At 52.3% G+C, this 19,806-nt stretch overlaps 1 protein-coding gene across 3 annotated transcripts; it reads left to right on the top strand.

Annotated features, from left to right (window-relative positions):
- The first annotated feature begins 1,200 nt into the window (after nt 1-1,200).
- Plpp7 (phospholipid phosphatase 7 (inactive)) lies at nt 1,201-14,449 on the top strand. Of its 3 annotated transcripts, none has more exons than XM_085681377.2 (2): nt 1,201-1,329; nt 13,246-14,449. In XM_085681377.2, exon 2 carries the CDS (start codon nt 13,263-13,265, stop codon nt 13,608-13,610), a length of 348 nt encoding a protein of 115 aa, XP_085537503.1. In that variant the 5' UTR covers nt 1,201-1,329; nt 13,246-13,262; the 3' UTR covers nt 13,611-14,449. The 3 variants fall into 3 exon arrangements, with proteins under 3 accessions (XP_085537503.1, XP_085537502.1, XP_048288011.1); XM_085681376.2 differs by having other exon boundaries at nt 1,201-1,575; XM_048432054.3 differs by having other exon boundaries at nt 1,201-1,911.
- The last annotated feature ends 5,357 nt before the right edge of the window (nt 14,450-19,806 follow it).

Raw genomic sequence — 19,806 nt, 5'->3', positions numbered from 1 at the left:
TCAGAGTTTTAGCCGCTACCCGGGGAGCTGCAGGAGGCCTCCCTCAAGCCCCATATGCTCATCAGGGCCTCTCTGGCTGCCCTCTGGGATGCACCCCCTTCTTCTCTCCTTTCCCATGTACCAGCAACTGATGCTTCATCCTTCCTACGGGATAGTCTCTCCCCCTCAGTTTCTCACGTGTGTGCTCCCTTCATCTGCCAGCCCCTCCAGGCCTGGGTCCTGCAGCGCCTTCCTACAGTTGAGGTCACTTATGTCTCATCTGATTAATCTGTAGGGAACCTTGATCTTCCTGATCATTGGGGAAAGGCCAGCTTCACTCTGTAGTGTGCCCAACCCTAGCACAGAGCCTGGAACTCAATGGCTATGTATGGGTACTTAAGCCCCTTGTATAGTTCCAAGTACTAGAGGCAACCTCTAAGAGGCAGATCTTTTCCCAATTAATTATCCATCTCCCTAATGGAAAGCCAGTCTCACAAACAGCCATTTGACTGCACCGTGATTCTTTTTTTTTAAATTTCTTTATTTATTTTGTATACAATGTTCTGCCTGTATGTATGCCTACAGGACAGAAGAAGGGACCAGATCTCATTATGGATGGTTGTTAGCCACCATGTGGTTGCTGGGAATTGAACTCAGGACCTCTGGGAAAGCAGCCAGTGCTCTTAACCTCTGAACTATCTCTCCAGCCCTGCACCGTTTTCTTTACAGCAAACTCAACCCCATATTTTAAAAAAAGGAAGAGGAGGAGAAGAAAGGAAGGGAGGGAGGGAAGGAAGGAAGGAAGGAAAGAAAGGTGAGAGAGAGAAAAGAGAGAGAGAGAGAGAGAGAGAGAGAGAGAAAGAAAGAAAGAAAGAAAGAAAGAAAGAAAGAAAGAAAGAAAGAAAGAAAGAAAGAAAAGATAATCAGCCCTGAAAATTGAATGTTCTTATTACGAGGGTAGTTGGCATAGGGCACTTGTGAGATCAAGAACCCCCTCCAGCCTCCCTGGGACTACGTTTCCACTGCCCAGCCAGGGGAATAGAAGGGCCTGGCTACTAGGGGGTCTGGACTGATCAAGGGTACAACTGGAAAAAGCAGGTTAATTTGGGTCCATCTCTGCGGGGAGGCCGCTGCTGAAGTCAATAAATGGACTACATTTCCCAGAGTCCTTCAGAGCCCGAGGACCAGCCATTGGCAGATTTAAATAGCCCAGGCCCCGAGGCAGCCAGGCCTCAGCTGTGGACTCATCCGCCCCTCGGGTGGCTCTATTGGCTCTGGCCCCGCAGGGGTGGGCTCCATTGGCTGCCCAGCTGGCACTGACGTCCCCTAGGAGCCGGGTGGCAGTCGGAGGTAAATAGCCATGTGCTACCCTCCTCTCTATATTTAACAGCTGCTACAGAGAAGGTGGCGGCTCTTGTCTTCTGGGAGAAGGCCCTTGGAACTGGGCTGGGACTGGCCTTCTCAGAGTGAGTGAGGTCACCATGCCAGCTTCCCAGAGCCGGGCCCGTGCCAGGGACCGCAACAATGTCCTCAACCGGGCTGAGTTCCTGTCCCTGAACCAGCCCCCCAAGGGGACCCAGGAGCCCAGAAGCTCAGGTAGGAAGGCCTCAGGGCCCTCGACACAGCCCCCACCCTCCAGCGATGGGGCCCGAGAGCGTCGCCAGTCGCAGCAGCTGCCGGAGGAGGACTGCATGCAGCTGAACCCCTCATTCAAGGGCATCGCCTTCAACTCCCTCCTGGCCATTGACATCTGCATGTCCAAGAGACTGGGGGTGTGTGCCGGCCGGGCTGCATCCTGGGCCAGTGCCCGCTCCATGGTCAAGCTCATTGGCATCACAGGCCATGGCATCCCTTGGATCGGGGGCACCATTCTCTGCCTGGTGAGAAGCAGCACCCTGGCAGGCCAGGAGGTGCTCATGAACCTGCTACTAGGTGAGTGTGCCTGCTGGCCACTTGTCACCTGGCCTCGCCAGGCCTTTGGGGAGGATGCAGCCCCACCCCTTCCAGGATCAGCAGGTTCCCTGAGAAACTAAGGAACTCATCTAATGAGGTTAGGCAGGAAGGGTGCCCCAGAAACAGATAAGCCTCTAGTGTGGTGAGGCAAGGGCCCCCTGTAAACTGGGGGGCCTTGAGCATACAGAGTCCAGCATGCAACCCTGGGGGCCAGTTCCCTGCACCCTGCTGCTGCCCAGGCAGAGTACAAAGAAGCCGGAACTATGGGGTGAGATTGAGGGCTCTGCTGAGTGACCTAGAGGGATGCCACTGTCAAGTCGTTGTTCTGACCACTTACAGACAGTACTGAGCTGCCCTCCCCCATCGTCCCCTCCTCCACGCTCAGTTCAGAGACCCTACAAATTGCCCAGGATTTTTCTACAGCGTCTGAAGGTTTGAGGGACCCACCTAAGGTCCCCTACTTATGCACTCTGATCCTCTTGGAGTACTAGCTTGCTCCTTCTCACGGATGTCTCTGGAGGAGGGAGTCTGATGGTCAGTTTCCTTTGCCAACATCTTGGCCTCTAACCCTTCAGGTTAGTACGGCCATGTGCCAGTTGCCTTGTGGTGGCCATGTGGAAAGCAAACCATCCCTTCTACCTGGAGGTGATACCCAGCCCCCACCCAGCTCATCTTCCTGGCGCCTCTGGGTCCCTAGGGTGCTCTGCGAGTCTTTGCTCCCACCCTCTGCGTCAGGCCCAGGCAAAGGTGCTCCTCTGATTCTAGAAGGAGTTTCAGTGAAAACCCAGGTGCCCTAGAAATGGACAAGCCTCTAGTGTGGTAGAGCAAGGTTCCCCAGCAAACTAGATGGGGTGGGAGCAGCTTTGAACATGAAGGAGCCAGCATACACTTCTGGGGCCACTGCCCCTACATGGAGTGTGGTCTCCAGCATCTTAGCCTAGTGGAAGAAAAACATGACAGATAACAAGGTGGGCGGCAGGGACTGAACCGGTAGAGTGCTTGCCTAGCATGCACAAAGCCATGGGTCCCATGCTCAGGACACATCAAACCCGCCATGGTGGCATGTTCCCAAATCCTAGCACTCAGGATGAAGAGGCAAGGTCACATGTTCAAAGCCATTCTTGGCTACATAGTTTGAGGCTAACCTAAGCTACATGAGACTGTCTCAAAACACCGACAACAATCTGGGCATGGTAGCGCATGCTTTTAATCCCAAAACTTGGGAGGCAGAGGCGGGTGAAGCTGAGTTCAAGGCCAGCCTGGTCTACAAAGCAAGTTCCAGGCTAACCAAGGGGAAAAAGAAAAAAAAAAAAAACAACAAAATAGCCAGGTGGTTCTTGGCCCCCACAGTTCAGAGCTCACCTGCCAGGAGGGACCCCAGTTACCTCCTCCATTCAGGGACAGCCATCCTCCACTGAGGAGCAGGCCTGTCACTTAGCCTTGTGATGCCCTGGGGTGCTGTCACCCCTGAAGCCCAGGCCTCGGTCAGGCTGGACTCTATTTGCCTCCCCTCCCCTTACTGTGGTAACAGTGTTGATGAAGTTGGTTCTCACCTCTAAGTCTCAGTTTCCCGATCCATGCCCTGGGCAACAGGTCTGGGGTGGGGATTTGAAGGGGGCTGGGGAAGCACAATGTCTGATGTCACCATTACTAGAACTGCAGGGCCTGGAGGCATCTGTCCAGCTCAGCCCTCACTCAGAGCACAGGGCATGTGATCAGTGCCCAGGAAATCTCTGAGCAAAGGGTGAGGTCTCATGCCTATAGCCAGGACCCCGAGGGCAGATTGGATGTGGTAGAAAACAGGAGCAGGGCCTCAGAAGGTCCCACATGTTGATGGTCCTCCCAGCCTCTGGCCCTAGTCCAGAAGACCTAACCGGAGCAGCTGAAGACTGTGGCCTTCACCTCTTGGAGCCTCAGTTCCCTCATCTGTCAAATGGGTTGTTAGGGCATTTGAAGGCAGTATCAGCATAAGGGCTTAGCATGTGCTAAGGCTAGGGGGCACTTAGGTGAGCAATGTCATCGTCACTAGGTCAGCCTCCCACAAGGTCCCTTCTGTGGCCTGGATGTTAGTGCAGTGACCCCCATCACCTTCACTGTCTCTCCCCTAAGCACCAGGCTGGATGGGCCTACAGGGAGCCAGGTGATGGTCCCAGGTGGAAAGTGGCTTGTGTCTTCTTACCGGTCCAAATCCTTTTCTTAAATGATTTATTTATTTATTTTTAGTTTTCAAGACAGCGTTTCTGTGTGCAGCCTTGACTGTCTTAGAACTAGCTCTGTAGACCCAGCTGGCCTCGAACTCACAGAGATCCGCCTGCCTCTGCCTCTGGAGTGCTGGGATTAAAGGTGTGCGCCACCGCCGCCAGCTGATTTTATTTATTTTTACTTCATGTGCATTGGTGATTTGCCTGCCTGTATGTCTGTGTGAGTGGGCTGGAGAGACGGCTCTTCCAGAGGTCCTGAGTTCAATTCCCAGCAGTCACATGGTGGCTCACAACCATCTGTAATGAGATCTGGTGCCCTCTTGAGGAAGAGACCTGGTCAGTCGTCCTCACCAACTTAGACCATGAAACCTAGTATGGACAAGTTCAACAGAACCGTCATTTACAGGCTGTCCATGCGTGCTTCAGCATTGCCAGGGCATAAATTTCATTTTTCAATTTCATGTCTGTGTGAGGGAGTCAGATCCCCTGGAGCTAGAGTTAGAGACAGTTGTGAGCTCCCACATGGGTGCTGGGAATTGAACCCAGGTCCTCTGTTCTTAACTGCTGAGCCATCTCTCCAACCGAGTCCTTTAGTGACTTCCCTATGAACGTGGCATGGTGTGTACAGGCTGTCTTAGTCAGGGTTCTATTGCTGTAGAGACTATGACCACAGCAACTCTTAGAAGAAGAGATTTAATTGGGGTTTGCTTACAGTTTCAGACATCTAGTCCATTGTCCTCATGGTAGGACATAGCAGCACACTGGCAGGAATAGTAGTGAGAGTTCTCCATCCAGATGTGCAGGCAGCAGAGAGACCCTGGGCCTGACTTGGGCTTTTTAAACCTCAAAGCCCACCCCCAGTGACACACTTTCTCTAACAAGGCCACAGCTCCTAACCCTTTCAAATAGTGCCACTCCCTGATCATTCAAATCTATGACCTGTGGAGGCATGAGTCAGCCCTCTCCCCTTCCTCCTCATTCTTTAAGACAGGATCTCTCCCAGCCTGAAGCTCGCAAATAGGCTAGGCTGGCTGGCCAGTGAGCTCAGTGAGCCACCTGTCTCTGCCACCCCAGTACAGAGATTGAGTCTCTGAATTCATGGCCTCCTGTTGGCATGCCAAGAACATTACTGACTGAGCCATCTCCCCAGCCCCGAACTGACATTTAAAAATCTATTTATTTGTTTGTTTATTTATTTATTTATTTTTAAGACAAGTTTCTCTGCATAGCCCTGGCTGTCCTGAAACTTACTATGTATGCCAGGCTGGCCTCGAACTCACAGAGACCCATCTGTCTCTGCTTTCCAAGTGCTGGGATTAAAAGCATACACCACCAACACCCAGTCAACATTTATATTAAGTTATTTATTTAATCTCTATGTAGAGATATTTTAGTGTTGTGAATGTACAATTCAGTGCTGTGAAGTCATCACTATTGTCTGCCCACAGGACATTTTCACCTGCCCTGCTGAAGCTCTGCCGCCACCACCCCCATCCCTCATCCCCCCTCTGGTACACACAGCTCCTAATCCACCCCAGCCCAGCCCTTGGCGGCAACCGGCTCTTTTCTTTCTGAATATAACCACAGAGACAGAGGCTTCCTATGCGTGGATTTATCTGGCATCTGTCTCTCTGTGACCAACTTACTTCACTTAGCTTGAAGCCCTCAGGGTTTGTCCTGAGTATGTAGCGGTGTTGTCTTTCTTTTAAGAACATTTTTAGCATTTTCTGGGGGAGAATGAATGCCATGGTGCATTGTGTGGAGCCCAATTGTGTGTGGTCAGAGGACAGCCTGCGGTAGCCTGTTCTTCCTTTCTGTCACATGGGTCCTGGGGATGGAACTCAGATCATTAGGCTTGGTACCTTTACCCACTAAGCCATCTCACCAGCCTGACTTCCTTCCTTTTCATGGCTGGATAATATTACACGGTGCAAATGGACCCCATTGCGTTTGTCCAGGGATAAGAGGATCCACTTTCTGGTGCCTACGAACGCTGTTGCTGTGACAGGGACGGGGTGCTGAGGGGGTGGGGGTGTTTGTAAGAGTGCATCTCAAGTCCCCACTCCTGGTTCTTTTGGCTGCTCAGAAGTAGATTGTTGGGTCACCTAGTAACTCTATTTAATGGTTTGGAAGAACCGTTTTTCGTATGTTTTCCACAGTGAGTGTACATATCACCTTCTCCTGGCTGTGCACAAGCACTTCAGAATCTCCACAGCCTCACCAACACTTATTTTATTATTTTTATTACTATTATATTATTATTATTATTTTACTTTGATTTTTTTAGGTTAGCATACAAGTGAGTTTTACCACAACTAATGCTTAGTTATTATTTATTGGGTTGTTTTTATTCATTGGATTCGTTTGAAACTTTTAAGACAGGATTTTTTGTTTTATTTTGTTTTTCAAGACAGAGTTTCTCTGTGTAGCTTTGGGGTCTGTCCTGGAACTCACTCCCCGGTTGGCCTCAAACTCACAGAGATCCACCTGCCTCTGCCTCTGCCTCTGCCTCTGCCTCTGCCTCTGCCTCCTGAGTGCTGGGATTAAAGGCACACACCGCCACCGCCCTGAGAGACAGGATCTTATGTAGCCAAGGGTGGCCTCAAACTCACTATGTAGCTGAAGCTGGCCTTGAGTCCTTGAACCTTCTGATCCCAAGTGCTAGGATTACAGTTCTGTGCCTCCATGACCCACCCTTGTTTGTTTTTTGCAACAGGATCACACACACACTCAATAGCCCAGGCTAGCCCAAGCTAATCATCCTGTTTCCTCTCCCAAATGCTGGGATTACAGGTATGAGTTCAGCTCAGGGAACTAGTGATGTGTGTGCATGTTTTGTAGGTGTGCATGTACAGGTGTGTGCTTGTGTGTAGAAGTCATAGGTCTCTCTGGTATCATCCTCAACTGCCTTTTATCCTATTGTTTTGAATAAGGCCCTTGATTTGGCTAGTCTGGCAGGCCAGTGAGCTCCCAGGACCCACCTGTCTCCAGCAACAGTGTTAGTCTGAGGGTGAGCAGGTGTTTTCTGGGCAGATGTCCCGGGAAAGTGCTTTGGGGCAAAGGCTATGGTGGCCTTGATGCCAGCTTCCGGTCCACAGAAGATAGGTCCCAAAGAACATGGGCCCGGCCCTTAGTCCCTCCCAGTGGCACCATGCCTCTGGCCCTCTCCCTGCATATACCAACACACAGCAAGTGTCCCGTTGTGTTTGACTGGTATGGCCTCTGCTCTCACGGGCCTGCAGTCCTGTCTCGTCCCCCGTGTCACTTTTGCCAAGAACAGAGGACAAAGCCTCTTCAGCCTTGAGCTTCTCACTCAGCCCTCAGACCACTCTGTAGGGGATATGTCTGTCACCCCTCCTATCCTCTGTCTATCAGCTCTTGCTCTTGGGGACACCTTAGGTGACAACCCCTCGTGAGACCATGTGCCTTACCCCTGACTAAGGATATCTAGGCTGATCTCAAATCTTCAGTTTGATATATTTCTATCTCTACAGGTGGGATACCACATGTATTATTTTAGGGGTATGATGTGACAGCCGGCCTCCTGGGGGTCTTCGGCCACCCAGTCCTGGTGAGGGTTCTGAAAGGTGATAGAAAGGAATTCACCATACAGGGCAGAGCGGGTCTGCCCAGTGCATTCACACAACCACTCAGCCAAGACAGTACCCTGGTGACAACCTTCGTGGAGCCGGCTTCTGATATGGATTCCTCGGTTGAGAAAGCATAGGCTCTGTGACAGTCCACTGTGAAGAGCCGCTTAGTTCAGGAGAGTAGGAGGCAGACCAGGACCCACCCGATGGCAGCCTGGTGTGGCACGGGGGTGGCAGGGACTCCCAGGAAATAGAGATAGTAACTGTGTGTGTACAGACCTACACACATGCACACACTCCTCAAGACAGAGCAGGGAACTCTATGCCAGAGGCCAGGCCCAACCCAGCCTTTCTTCCTTCATTCTTCCAACCTATCCGCTTCATAAATGCTCCCCAGGGAGACCATGTTTTTTAGAATGTTGCTTTGATATTTTAAAAATAACTTTTTGCAAATGTGGTTACATATATATACATATATATGTCATAAAAATGTCATTTGAACCTTTCTAAGCACATAGTTCATTGGCATTAAACATTACTGTGTAGCGGCAGCTGTCGCCAGCACATACCCCCAGAAGTTCACCCTCTTAGAAAACTGGAAGTCTGCCCCCAAGAAATCCTAGCTCTCCACTGCACTCACCCACAGCCCCACACACCCCACTCTGCTTCTCTGTGAACTCAGTTGCTCCAGGTCCTTCATGGCAGGAATTCTATGGTATATCCCATCCTGTACAAGTTACCAGGGGTGGGGGCAGGGTCTCGTGGAGCCCAGGCAGGATGACCTTGACCTCCTGACCCTCCGCTGGGCACTACCACAGCCGTCTTAAGCAGTGCTGCGGATTGAACCCAGGACTTCATGAGTGCTGGGCAAGCATCTGCTAATCTACATCCCCAGTCAAGAATAACTTAAAGACCATGTCTACAGAATGCACATTCATGGCCAAGAAATGAGTGCAGAGAGACAATTTAAAACCTCCTTCTCTGCACATCCCAGCCCTCCAGCCCTGCTCAGAGAAGCCCTGATACCAGGCAGGCCCGTACCTCGCAGGCCTCTCTGCATCCAGACACAGGCCTGCGTCATTCCCTTGATGGCATAACTGTAAATCTGTCTTGTAGTTGGCCTTTTCCACTTAGCACAGCCGCCCCATCACTCTCCCTCGGTAGCTATAAATACCCGGAGGCCTTGTCATCTGCAGTGGCTGCTGGGCGCTCATTGTCTAGACTCAGTGGTGTGTTGTATCTGTCTGGCCTTGAAGGGCACCAGGTCGCTGCACAGCATTCAGGGTCCTGAGTTACACAGCAGTGGCCACCCTTAACCAGGAGCCCGATGCACACTGCTGATCACTTCTCAAGAAGGCAGCTCTAAAAAGCAGAAGTCTGGGACCCAGGTGGGTATGGCGGTCCTATGCCAGACGCCCTTATAATATAGACCTATTGCCGTTCACTTCCCGGAGGCTGTGGAGCCCTAGCTTCAGCGTCCCAGCACCAGAATGGAGTCAGAGGGAGGAAGCACCAGGGACTTTAACCTGCAGACCTGTCCCTGTCACATTAGTACATATCTCTGCTCCTTGCTGACCAACAGCCCCATCCCCCTGCTTGCTCCTTCCTGTCTTCTTCCTAGCCTGCAGAGGGGTGAGCTGACTAAGGTGGTCTTCAAGGGAATAACAGCCCAAACCTGAAAGGGGATGTGTGAGATCCTCCCGCTACGTCTGTTCTACACACCCGTGGGCCTTATCTAGGGTTTTCCGGTGTTCTAGATTCCTGGCCACCACAGGCTCAGAGGGATGCTGGGCTGGCCCTCATCACCCCTAAAGCCGGGAGGGAGGCCTTCAGGACAGCCAGGCTCAGGAATGCTCAGACACCAGCCTCTGCTTCCCTGTGGGAAAGGTGAACGCTGCTGGTTCAGAGGGGGAGACACAGCACAGCTTCTCTCTGGTCCTCTGCTGGGGTCCTAGGTGCCGCTCATTCCTGCTGCCTGGGGGAACTCTCAAAGAGGGCTCCATGTTGCTCCCTATGGTATCAGCAAGGACTGGGAACAGGGAGAGATTGGCTTGCAAAGTTCATGTAGTCTGGAAGTGGTAACTTTGAATCTGATCCCTCATCCTGGACCCTAAGTGCCCAGCCACTGCCCTGCTGGATGTCAGTAAGTGGAGGCCCAAGAAGTGAAGTGACCTTCCCCCGCTACACAGCAAATCAAAGGCAGGCAACTTTCATCCTGAGCCCCCTCCCGACTGGGAGGCACTTATCCTACTCGAGATGAGCGAGGTGTAGGTTAGCAAATCCAAGACAGGCAGAGTTCTCAGAGCCGAGGATGGCAATGTTTGCTTCTATTTCTGGCTCCAGATTATGCGACAGTCGCAACCACACCCAGGGCTGGCCACACTGGAGGAAGAGAGGGAGAGTTGTCTTGTCCTGTGCATTGAGAGGACAGCACACAGCCACTTCTGTCCTTAGCCCTCAACACCCAGACAGCTGCAGCCTACCAAGGCGCTTGTGCACGGGCCCCACCCCTCCGGTAACACTACTTCGTGCAACCATTTGGTGACTGTCTGTCTCCCCCTGGGCCCTTAGGGGCTCTGCCAGCCTGACGGACTGCCCCAGGCCTGGCACACACCTGTTCATCTCAAGAGCCAACCAGACCCAAGAATTTGAGTGTGGAAGCCAATAGCTGCTCCAATTTGTTTGCTGTGTCTTGTGAGACAAGATCTCATGTAGCCCAGGTTGGACTACAATTCATTATCCTCCTGCCTCAACCTACCAAGTGCTGAGACAACAGGCATGTATTACTATTACTTGGCCCATCCTCCTCCTCTCTCTCTCTCTCTCTCTCTCTCTCTCTCTCTCTCTCTCTCTCTCTCTCTCTTTCTCTGTCTCACACACACACACACACACACACACACACACACACACACACACACACCACGCTGGGGATGGAAGCCAGGTACCTGTGCAGGGTAAACACATTCTCTGCCACTGAACTGTACTCTGGCCTGTCCTTTCCCGTGGCCATGAAAGTGTTGGCTGAGTCAGCCATTGACAGACACTGAGAGGTGTGAGAGACCAGATCCTGGTCATTCTCCAATAATGGTCACCACTCACCCAATCCTCTGATGGGCCAGGCTTTTGAGGCTGGACCAAATGACACCTAGATACTGGGACTTCCCTACTTTGGCACTTCCTAAATCCCTTGCATGGGACCACCAGTCACCCTTGCAGGCACATACTGTCCCCCCTCAGAGAAATACTATCTGCGATCTACACCTCACAGATAGGGATAGCTAGGTGACACCCCGAGTCACGCAGTCACAGTGGCTCACTGTCTGCAGCTGTCACCTGAGAGGGACTTATATGTGCTGGGACCTCACTGGTATCTCATGAGGAGTGGAGGGGGAGACTCCCTGAGACTCGACTCCTGACCTGGCCATGTGACTGGGCCTTCTGACACCAGCCCTGGCTCCAGAGCAGAAAGATGTAAGCTCCAGCTCTTCATTCTGGCCAGGAAGGGTTTATCTACAGCCCACACCTGCAGCCTAGGAGCCACTGCGACTAGGCAGTGCAACTGGGCATGGTGCCGTCATCCGATGGCCCAAAGAGGTAGAGTAACCCAAGACAACCACACAGTGGGGTGGTGGCAGACTCAGGACAGAGGCAAAGGATTCCCCTAAACTTCTAAAATGGGAAAAGGGCCCAGCCTACTAGTCAAGTTTCCAGCCAGTGATTCAGCTAACATTTGGAGACTGCCGCTGTGTGGGGCCAGGTAACAGACCTATGACAAGACAGGCTCAGCCTCACCTTCATGAGGCAAAGTTCTCAAGTGGCCACTACACAGATGTGGAAGAGAGCACACAGCCTGTGTCTACCATGTCTGAGAGACCAGGATGAGCCCAGAGGCCTAAAGGGGACAATGGAGACAAAGTCAGTAGGTTGGGAAAGAGCAGAACATTCCAGAAAGGAGAAATAGATGAGAATATTCCATACCCCACGACTTTGTAGTCTTCTATGAGGTGGGGTAATATGTGTAACCTGGTCACTGTGGAGTGAAGTTTAGGGGTGCCTCATGATGCTACACACAAGAACCAGGTGTGTGGTACATGCCTGTAATCCCAGCACCTGGCAGGCAAGCCAGGAGCTCTGTGAATTCAGGGCTAGCCTTGTCTCCTGGAGGCACAGCGCTGAGGCTGCATAAATGCCACCGTCTGTGTTCTGACAGTGCTGAGTACAGTGTTCCGGGAGTTAGATTTCAGCTTTACAACAACTCTGCCCTGGGGACTGGGAGAGCTCCGCTACCTTCGAGAGGAATGCTGTATGTAGCTCAGGCCCCGCATCTCAGCCCTGGAACCCTGCAGGTACCTGTAGCCGCCCATGACACCTATCACTAGTGGTGAGGGTGGGGAGCAGATAAGAGTGAAATAATAAAATGTCAGAGGGCGAAGAGGACAAAAAATTAAAAAAAAGAAAAGAAAAGAAGAGAAAATCAGTTGGGTGGTGATGGTAAATGCCTTTAATCCACGCAATCAGGAGGCAGAAGCAGATGGATCTCTGTGAGTTCAAGACTACCCTGATCTACAAAGTGAGTTCCAGGACAGCCAGGGCTGTTACATAGAGAGACCATCTTTAAAAACCAAAACCAAAACAAAATAAAAACTAAACAAAAAACACTAAAAAACAAAAAACCAGAGGGCAAGGAAGGACTGCAGAGATGGCTCAGCGGATAAGAGCACCTGAGTTCAAATCCACAGCACCCACATAAAAAACTGGGCATGCCCATGTACACATGCCTGTAGCCCCAGCATGCCGTGTACACATGCCTATAGCCCCAGCATGCCATGTACACATGCCTATAGCCCCAGCATGCCTGTGTTCTTAGGCCTATAGCCCCAGCATGCCGTATACACATGCCTATAGCCCCAGCATGCCGTGTACACATGCCTATAGCCCCAGCATGCCCGTGTTCTCAAGCCTATAGCCCCAGCATGCCATGTACACATGCCTATTGCCCCAGCATGCCCGTGTACACCTGCCTATAGCCCCAGCATGCCTGTGTACACATGCTTATAGCCCAGCACTGTATAGGGCAGAGACAGGAAGATGTTAAGGCTTACTGACTGTCAGCCTGATTACAGGCTCAGTGAGAGACCCTGCCTCAAAAACTAAGGTGGGCAGCAACTAAGAAAATATTCATCGTTAACTGCTGGCCTCTGTGTGCAAACGTGTACACACACACGGTGGGTAGGAAGGAGAAAAAAACATGTCAAATGGCCAGGTGGTGAGAAAAAGGAAGCAAGAAGAGGGAACTGTGGCTAGAGTTCCTACAAACGACTCCAGGGTGTCTCCTCTGCTGAAGGAAGTGGATAGCCAGAGAAGGGAAGTTCAGGTAACAGTAATGGTCAGTGCAAAGACCCTGGGGTAAGAATGTCCCCTGAGGTCACTGAGGCTGAGAGAAATGATCAGAGGGGGAGGGATGGGGGTTGGAGCTTGGCCAGCCGGTGGTGCTGACACCCAGGCCCCTGTCCTATCCACAGCCCTGCTCTTGGACATCATGACGGTGGCTGGGGTACAGAAGCTCATCAAACGCCGTGGCCCATATGAGACGAGCCCTGGACTGCTGGACTACCTCACTATGGACATCTACGCCTTCCCTGCTGGCCATGCTAGCCGTGCCGCCATGGTCTCCAAGTTCTTCCTGAGTCACCTGGTGCTGGCGGTGCCCCTGCGCGTGCTGCTGGTGCTCTGGGCCTTCTGCGTGGGCCTGTCGCGGGTGATGATCGGACGCCACCATATCACAGATGTCATCTCGGGCTTCATCATCGGCTACTTCCAGTTCCGCCTGGTGGAGCTCATGTGGCTGTCCTCCAACACCTGCCAGATGCTCATCTCTGCCTGGTGAACCTGCGCCCACCTCCCACCCAGGCTCTGGGCAGAGCTGGTTCCAGAGAGGTGGCTAGAAGTGTCTCACTGGGGATGGACTGCCTCGACTTCTCCATCCTGGCTGGAGGCTGACTTGTTAATCCTGTGGACTTCCTGTCTCTGTCACTTGGACTCTGAGGCAACCAGGATGACTTACATGGACTGTCATGCTCCGCCTCCAGTCTTTGTCTGAAGACAACAGACAAGAACAAAGTGGCCGTGAAGGGGCAGTGCTTGTCCCCTCGTCACCGTGAGAGCAGTTGTGCTGTGCTGCCAGTGAAACGGCCTCGGCTCTGACCCAGCAGAGGTGCCAGTCCATCAGTGGTCACAGCTCAGGAGCCTGGGGGCCCAGCCTGCAAGATCCTTCTCGGGGAAAGGCCCTTGTGGTCCAGTGCATTTTGGGAAGTACTGCACGCTGCCCCCATAGTAGATGATCACAAAACATAGATTCTTTGTAAAGGCACTGACGTGTCCTATAGGTCGTGTTTAGCTCAGTGGTTCCTAAGCGCGTTTGACCATAGGAACCTTTTCTTCAGGAATAGCTACTGACCCGCCAAGAACCTCATGAGTTTGAGAAGCTGCTGCCCAGGAGCCAGAGGGCCGGGCCATGAGCTGGTCTCTCTCACAACACACAGCTCTGAAGCCTGAGGGAAGCGAGAGCCTGTGCCAGGACCTGCAGAAGGCTCTTGCACGGTCTCTGGGCACTGGCACAGCTCTGGTCCCCAGGGACCGGACCCTGTGTGACCTCGTAGGTCGTTTCCAAATCAGCCACTTACGGACTGCGCATTTCAGGTGACAATACAGTGATGTGCAAAGGGACCTTGTCCTGTGTGCTTTTTGATGTGTGGGACACAGTGGCATTCCCTGGTGGGAATGGTGGGTTTTTTCATCCCAGACAGTGCCTGGTACAACTGGTCAGAGGACAAAGAGGGCAAAGGTCCCCAAAACAGGAAGTCTGACCTGCTCCTGGGCTCTTCTAGCTGCACAGTGTCTCCTGCAGGCCACCTGGGGGCTTGGTCCACCAGGCACTGCCCTTTCGCCTGAGGCAGGGTTGGGAAGCTCCTTTAGTGGTCAGAAGTCTGACGCGCCCTGCCTCCAGCCGCAAGTCCTCCCAGGGCTCCTCCTTCAGCCCCAGAGGCTAGATTCCTGTCCCCTGGAAAGGGACTGGTGACCTACTAGCTACTGTGAGGGAAGGTGGTGTGTCAGAGCAGGGTGCCAGTGTGAGGATCCCAGAATCCACACACAGATGGAGGGAATGTGAAAGTGAGCCAGGATGGAGGGGAGGAATATAAGGCAGGAGACACAGGCCCACTCGGTGCTGGGGTGAGCCGGAGGCTCCATCTTCCTGGAGCTAGCAGCGCTCAGTGCAGCATGCAAATCTCTGAAGCGTGGTGAGCAGAGCTCTCTTCACAGATGAGCGGCCAGAGTCCCCAGTGGGCAGCACGGGGGGGGGCGGGGCTGCTTCTAAGCATGTGGAGGTGACTGTCCATCCCTGAATGCCCCTTGGCATCAACCACGTCTCTCTATGCCTCTGCCATCTCCCATGATCCTCTTCTGGGGCCTGTGTGTGTTTTTGTCACCCCAGTTCTCTCATCTTAGAACAAATCATGTTGTCTCAGCCCCTCCTCCAGTGTGACCTCACCTAAATTTTTTTTTGCTTTTGAGACAGAGTTTCACTGTACGGCCCTGGCTGTCCTGTCAACACGTAGACCAGGCTGGCCTTGAACTCAGAGATCTGCCTGCCTGTGCCTCCTGTGTACTAGATTCAAAGGTATGTGCCACCCCAGCCCTAAATACTTTTTTACTTTTTATTTTTTTGTGACCAGGTATCCCAGGCTGAGGTCAAGGTCAGCCTATAGTGAGGGTGACTTTGAAGTTCTGAAAGTCTTCCTCTACCTCCCAAGTTCTGGGATTAAAGGCTTGAGCCACCACACCCAGTGTATTCAGTGCTGGGACTGGACCAGGGTTTTATGCATGCTCGGCAAGCTCTCTCCTAACCGGGCCACATTCCAGCTCCCTAAACATACATATTTGGGGGATGGGAGAGATGGTTTAGCAGTTAAGAGTTTGATTCCCAGTATCTCACATGGGGTCTCACAATCATCTATAATTCCATTTCCAGGAGATCAAACACCCTCTTCTGTCCTCGGCAGGCACCAGGGACACACATGGTGCAGAGACATAAATGCAGGCAAGACACTCATACACATAATAAAATAAAAATAAAACATACATGTTAACCATACACACGCGCACAACTTCTTCAAGAAAGGGTTATAACCATAGGTGTAAGAGTAGGGACTTTAAAGCATCATTGGGGGAGGGGTAGTAAACCTATTATTCCCAGGATCCTTCAGGAGAGGGAAGGAGCTTTTTTTGTCCAGCTTACTTGGCACTGGTGAGGATACAGTCTACTGCCATCTAGGAAACAGCTAGGGCAGAGGGACTGGAAGTGGGCACAGTGTCTGCCAGTTTGCCCTCCAGCTAGGACACCATCTTCCATGTGGAGGCAGTATGCCTATGGCTTAAGGCCCCACCTGCCCTCCCAAGGTCCCCACCTGTCCATCTAAGGGTCCCTTTTCCATGCAAAGACTCCATGTCTCCAGCACTGGGAGACAGAAGGTCTTTGACCTGCTCATCATGAAGAGGCAGGTACCAGCAGTACCATCATGGTGGAAAACCCTCATTCAACCTTGAATCCTGGCTGCTTTTGGCATCTTTAAAATACCTTCTGCACATTCCCACGGGTGCTGGAAGTGCCTGGCAGGGTGCTGAGCAGAAGGGTTGAGGGCGGCTTCCTCTCTCCTCACCCCCACCCTCCAGGACCACCATCCACAGCAAAGCCCAATGCAGGAATGGGCAGGGAATGGACTTCCACCTACCTACAGAGGGACCACATCTCCTGGAAGGACATGGCCCTGGAAAGCCACCTCTGAAGGGTCGTGGAGGTATGTCCGAGTTTTTGAAAGAATGAAGATGTCAGGAACGCAAATGGGTGCCAAAGTGCCTGATGGGAGTGAGGATGTCTGCAGAGGCGGACGAGACCGTTGCCAGCCACTGCCTGAAGTGACGTCCTGTGTGGTAGCCACAGCAGCTGGTGCTGATATCCCCACCTGAGCCCTGGTGTCCTCATCTGTTGGAGAGTGATGACATTTGTCCCTTTGGGCTGTTGAGTAGTTCAGGAGTGCCCTCTACATGGGAGGTTGGCACAGTCTGGCTACAAAGACCACTACAGAGGCTAACCTGCCTGTTTCTGAACTTGGCCTCTTTTACACTCTGGTGCCTGTGGAGGTGGCTGACCCAGTGGCTCCTGACCAGAGGCCCAGGCTGTGGAGGAAATGACAACCTGGCACACAGGACAGAGTCTCAGGGGGACAGAGAGGAGGTCGTTGTTCCTTCTGGAACCACTCATTGACTGTGCTCCTGCGGAGAATCTGGGTGAGGTAGGCAAGGGGCAGGGGGTTGATGGCAGCTGCAGGCCCCTTTCTCAGGGACAGAGACAGCAAATGTGTGCACTCAGAATGGAGGAGTCTCCTGCCTTCTGATTTTGTGGAGTTAGGCACTGAACCAAGGCTTCCTGCAAGCAAGGCTTACCACAGGCTAGACACACTCTACCACTGCATCACATGCGTTTCTACTTATTTAAGACAAAGTCTTGTGAAGTTGCCCAGGGTGGCCTAGAAATCTCCCTGTAGTCCAGGTTGGCCTTGTCCTTGCAATCCTCCTGCCTCAGTCTCCCAAGTGCTGCTGGAATGGCTGGCAAGTGTCACTACATCTGGCTTTAGAAGTGGAAATCCCACTGCATCACAGTGTCCCCTGAGATCATCCCTGACCCGATCTCCTGGGTCCCATCCTGGCTGGACTCTGGGTATGCTGGCAACAAGGTTGAGCAGCCTCTCCACAGCTCCCAGAAGGCTCCGTAAACATGGCAAATCCCCTACTTTTCTTCATTCCCGCTCATGCCCCTCCACCATGGTCCCATGGACCCAACAGTGACTCCACACAAAGGCCGTTCTCCCAGAGCTGGGGTTGGCCCTGGGTTTGCTATGGTTTCCTGCTTCTATCTTCTTTCCCATCCCAGCCAGCATCTCCCATCTGATACCCCTGCTGCCAGGCTGCAATGACTGCATCATAGAACATAAAACAGGAGCCTGGAGTCCACCAACACGAAAGATGAGATAGGCAAGTGAATTTTACATTGTCATCCAGCTCCTCAGCAGAGTCTGTGAAGGTCTGATGAACCCTGACTACACACAGGAAACAGGACTGGGCTCAGTGGGTAGAGGGCTTGCCTAGCACACACACAGCCTGGGTTCAATCCCAAGCACTGCAGACAGTCACCTGGTAGCCACAGTGCTAGCACTGGGGAGATGGAGGTTGAAAAGTCACAAGTTCAAGGGCATCCTGGAACACTCAGGCTGTGACACACCCTAAGGACATTGATCCCTCTGGGCCTCATCAGGTCACCATTAAGACCTTAGCAGCTTGGGCCTGATCCCAAAAGTAGCAGCAATCCCAGCATGGGGAAACGTGGCCCTGATGTGCCCAGACTCCAGGCAGATGTCGGGCCTTTGTGCTATAATTCCAGGACATGGTGCTGTCCACTCAAAATAACAACTCCCAGTGCCCACCACATCTTAATCCCAGAACCCATAATTATGTCATGTGATATGGAACTATAGAAGGAGAATTTGTGTTCCCCACAATTTCATGTGTTAGAATCCCAGCCCCAGTGGGACAACATTAGGAGGACACGTCAGGAAAGTCATGATGTCATGAGGGCAGAACCCATACAAACAGACCCCTGGGCGATGCCCCCTTCCACCAAGTGCAGAAGCAGGAAGGCCGACATCTACAACCCAGCCCAGACCCTCGCTCACCAGCACCTGGCCACCGAACCCAGCTTCCAAATGTAGGAGGACCTTTCCGCTGTTTCTAAGCTCCTCCGCCTGGGGTGTTCTGCTGCCGGAAGGCAGACGGGATCCGAGCAGCAGATGGCACAAGGCTGCCGAGCAGCTGGCTAGCGGAAGACATCTCTGGAAGCCCACAGATCACAGGGACCCTCCGTGGAAGGGGGTACACAGGAGAGGCTGGAGTGCTCGGGTGTGAGAGCTTTGGGGTGCAGGAGGGGCCACAAACCAGACCGTGAAGACGTCTCAGAGCTGAGAAAGAGTGTGCTGACAGCACCTCCACCCAGCCCAGAAAGACTGATGTGGATGCTGTCCCGCAGAGTGGCGGGGAAGATGTGTATCATTTTAAGTCACTAAATTTGTGGCAATCTGTTATGTGACCACAGGAAACAGATATGGGACACTTCAGGGCTCCTTCCTCCCCAGCTTCAACATTTTCCCCAAACAACCAATACCCAGCAAACCATGAAATCTCTAGAATCATGAAGTCCAGGGCTCCATTTCAAAGATAGGGAAAGTTCCTGTTGAGGTCACCTCAAGCCACTCCAGCACCTGCCCCTCCCTGCCACCCTCCTGGGCCATAAGGTAACAAAAGGGCTGAGCTGCAGAGATGGGACCTGACCCCTTGCGAAAGCCAGGACTGAAGATGTCACCCGTGAACTCCTCACTCTGAGATAACATCTGATCTTCAGTAAAGTTTAAATCTGTCCTTGTGAAAGGCAGGAGGATCATGAAGTTTCAAGTTAGCCTGGGTCATACAGTACTCAAGAGGCAGAGGCAGGTGGATCTCTGTGAGTTCAAGGCCAGGCTTCGAGTTCCAGGACACTTAGGGCTGCACAGAAGAACGCTGCCTCAAAACAAAACAAAAATGCAGAACTGGGAGACAGTTCAAGAAATAAGGAGTTTGCTATGCAAGCCCGAGGACTTACATTCTAGCCCCAGAACTCACAAAGACAATATCTGAGGGCTGGAAATTTGACTCAGTGATTAAGAGCACTTACTTGTTCTTGGACCCAGGTTCAATTCCCAATATCCACATGAAGGCTCCTCACCTCCTTGGGCACCAGGCATGCATGTGGTACACAGACACACATGCAGGCAAAACACTCATAAATACAAAATAATAAAATAAATAATAATAATAATAATATCCAGGCTTGGCAAGTGCTTATACATCCCAGAGTGCGGAGGAAGCAGACACAAGCTATCCAATCTCGTCTGGTCTAATTGGGGAGCCCAGGGTACCAGTGAGAGACCCTGACTTAA

Source organism: Myodes glareolus, chromosome 21 (assembly GCF_982192425.1).
Source record: "Myodes glareolus chromosome 21, mMyoGla1.1, whole genome shotgun sequence".
Taxonomy (NCBI): domain Eukaryota; kingdom Metazoa; phylum Chordata; class Mammalia; order Rodentia; family Cricetidae; genus Myodes; species Myodes glareolus.
Note: the sequence above shows the minus strand (reverse complement) of the source record. Positions and strands in the feature narration are given on the sequence as shown.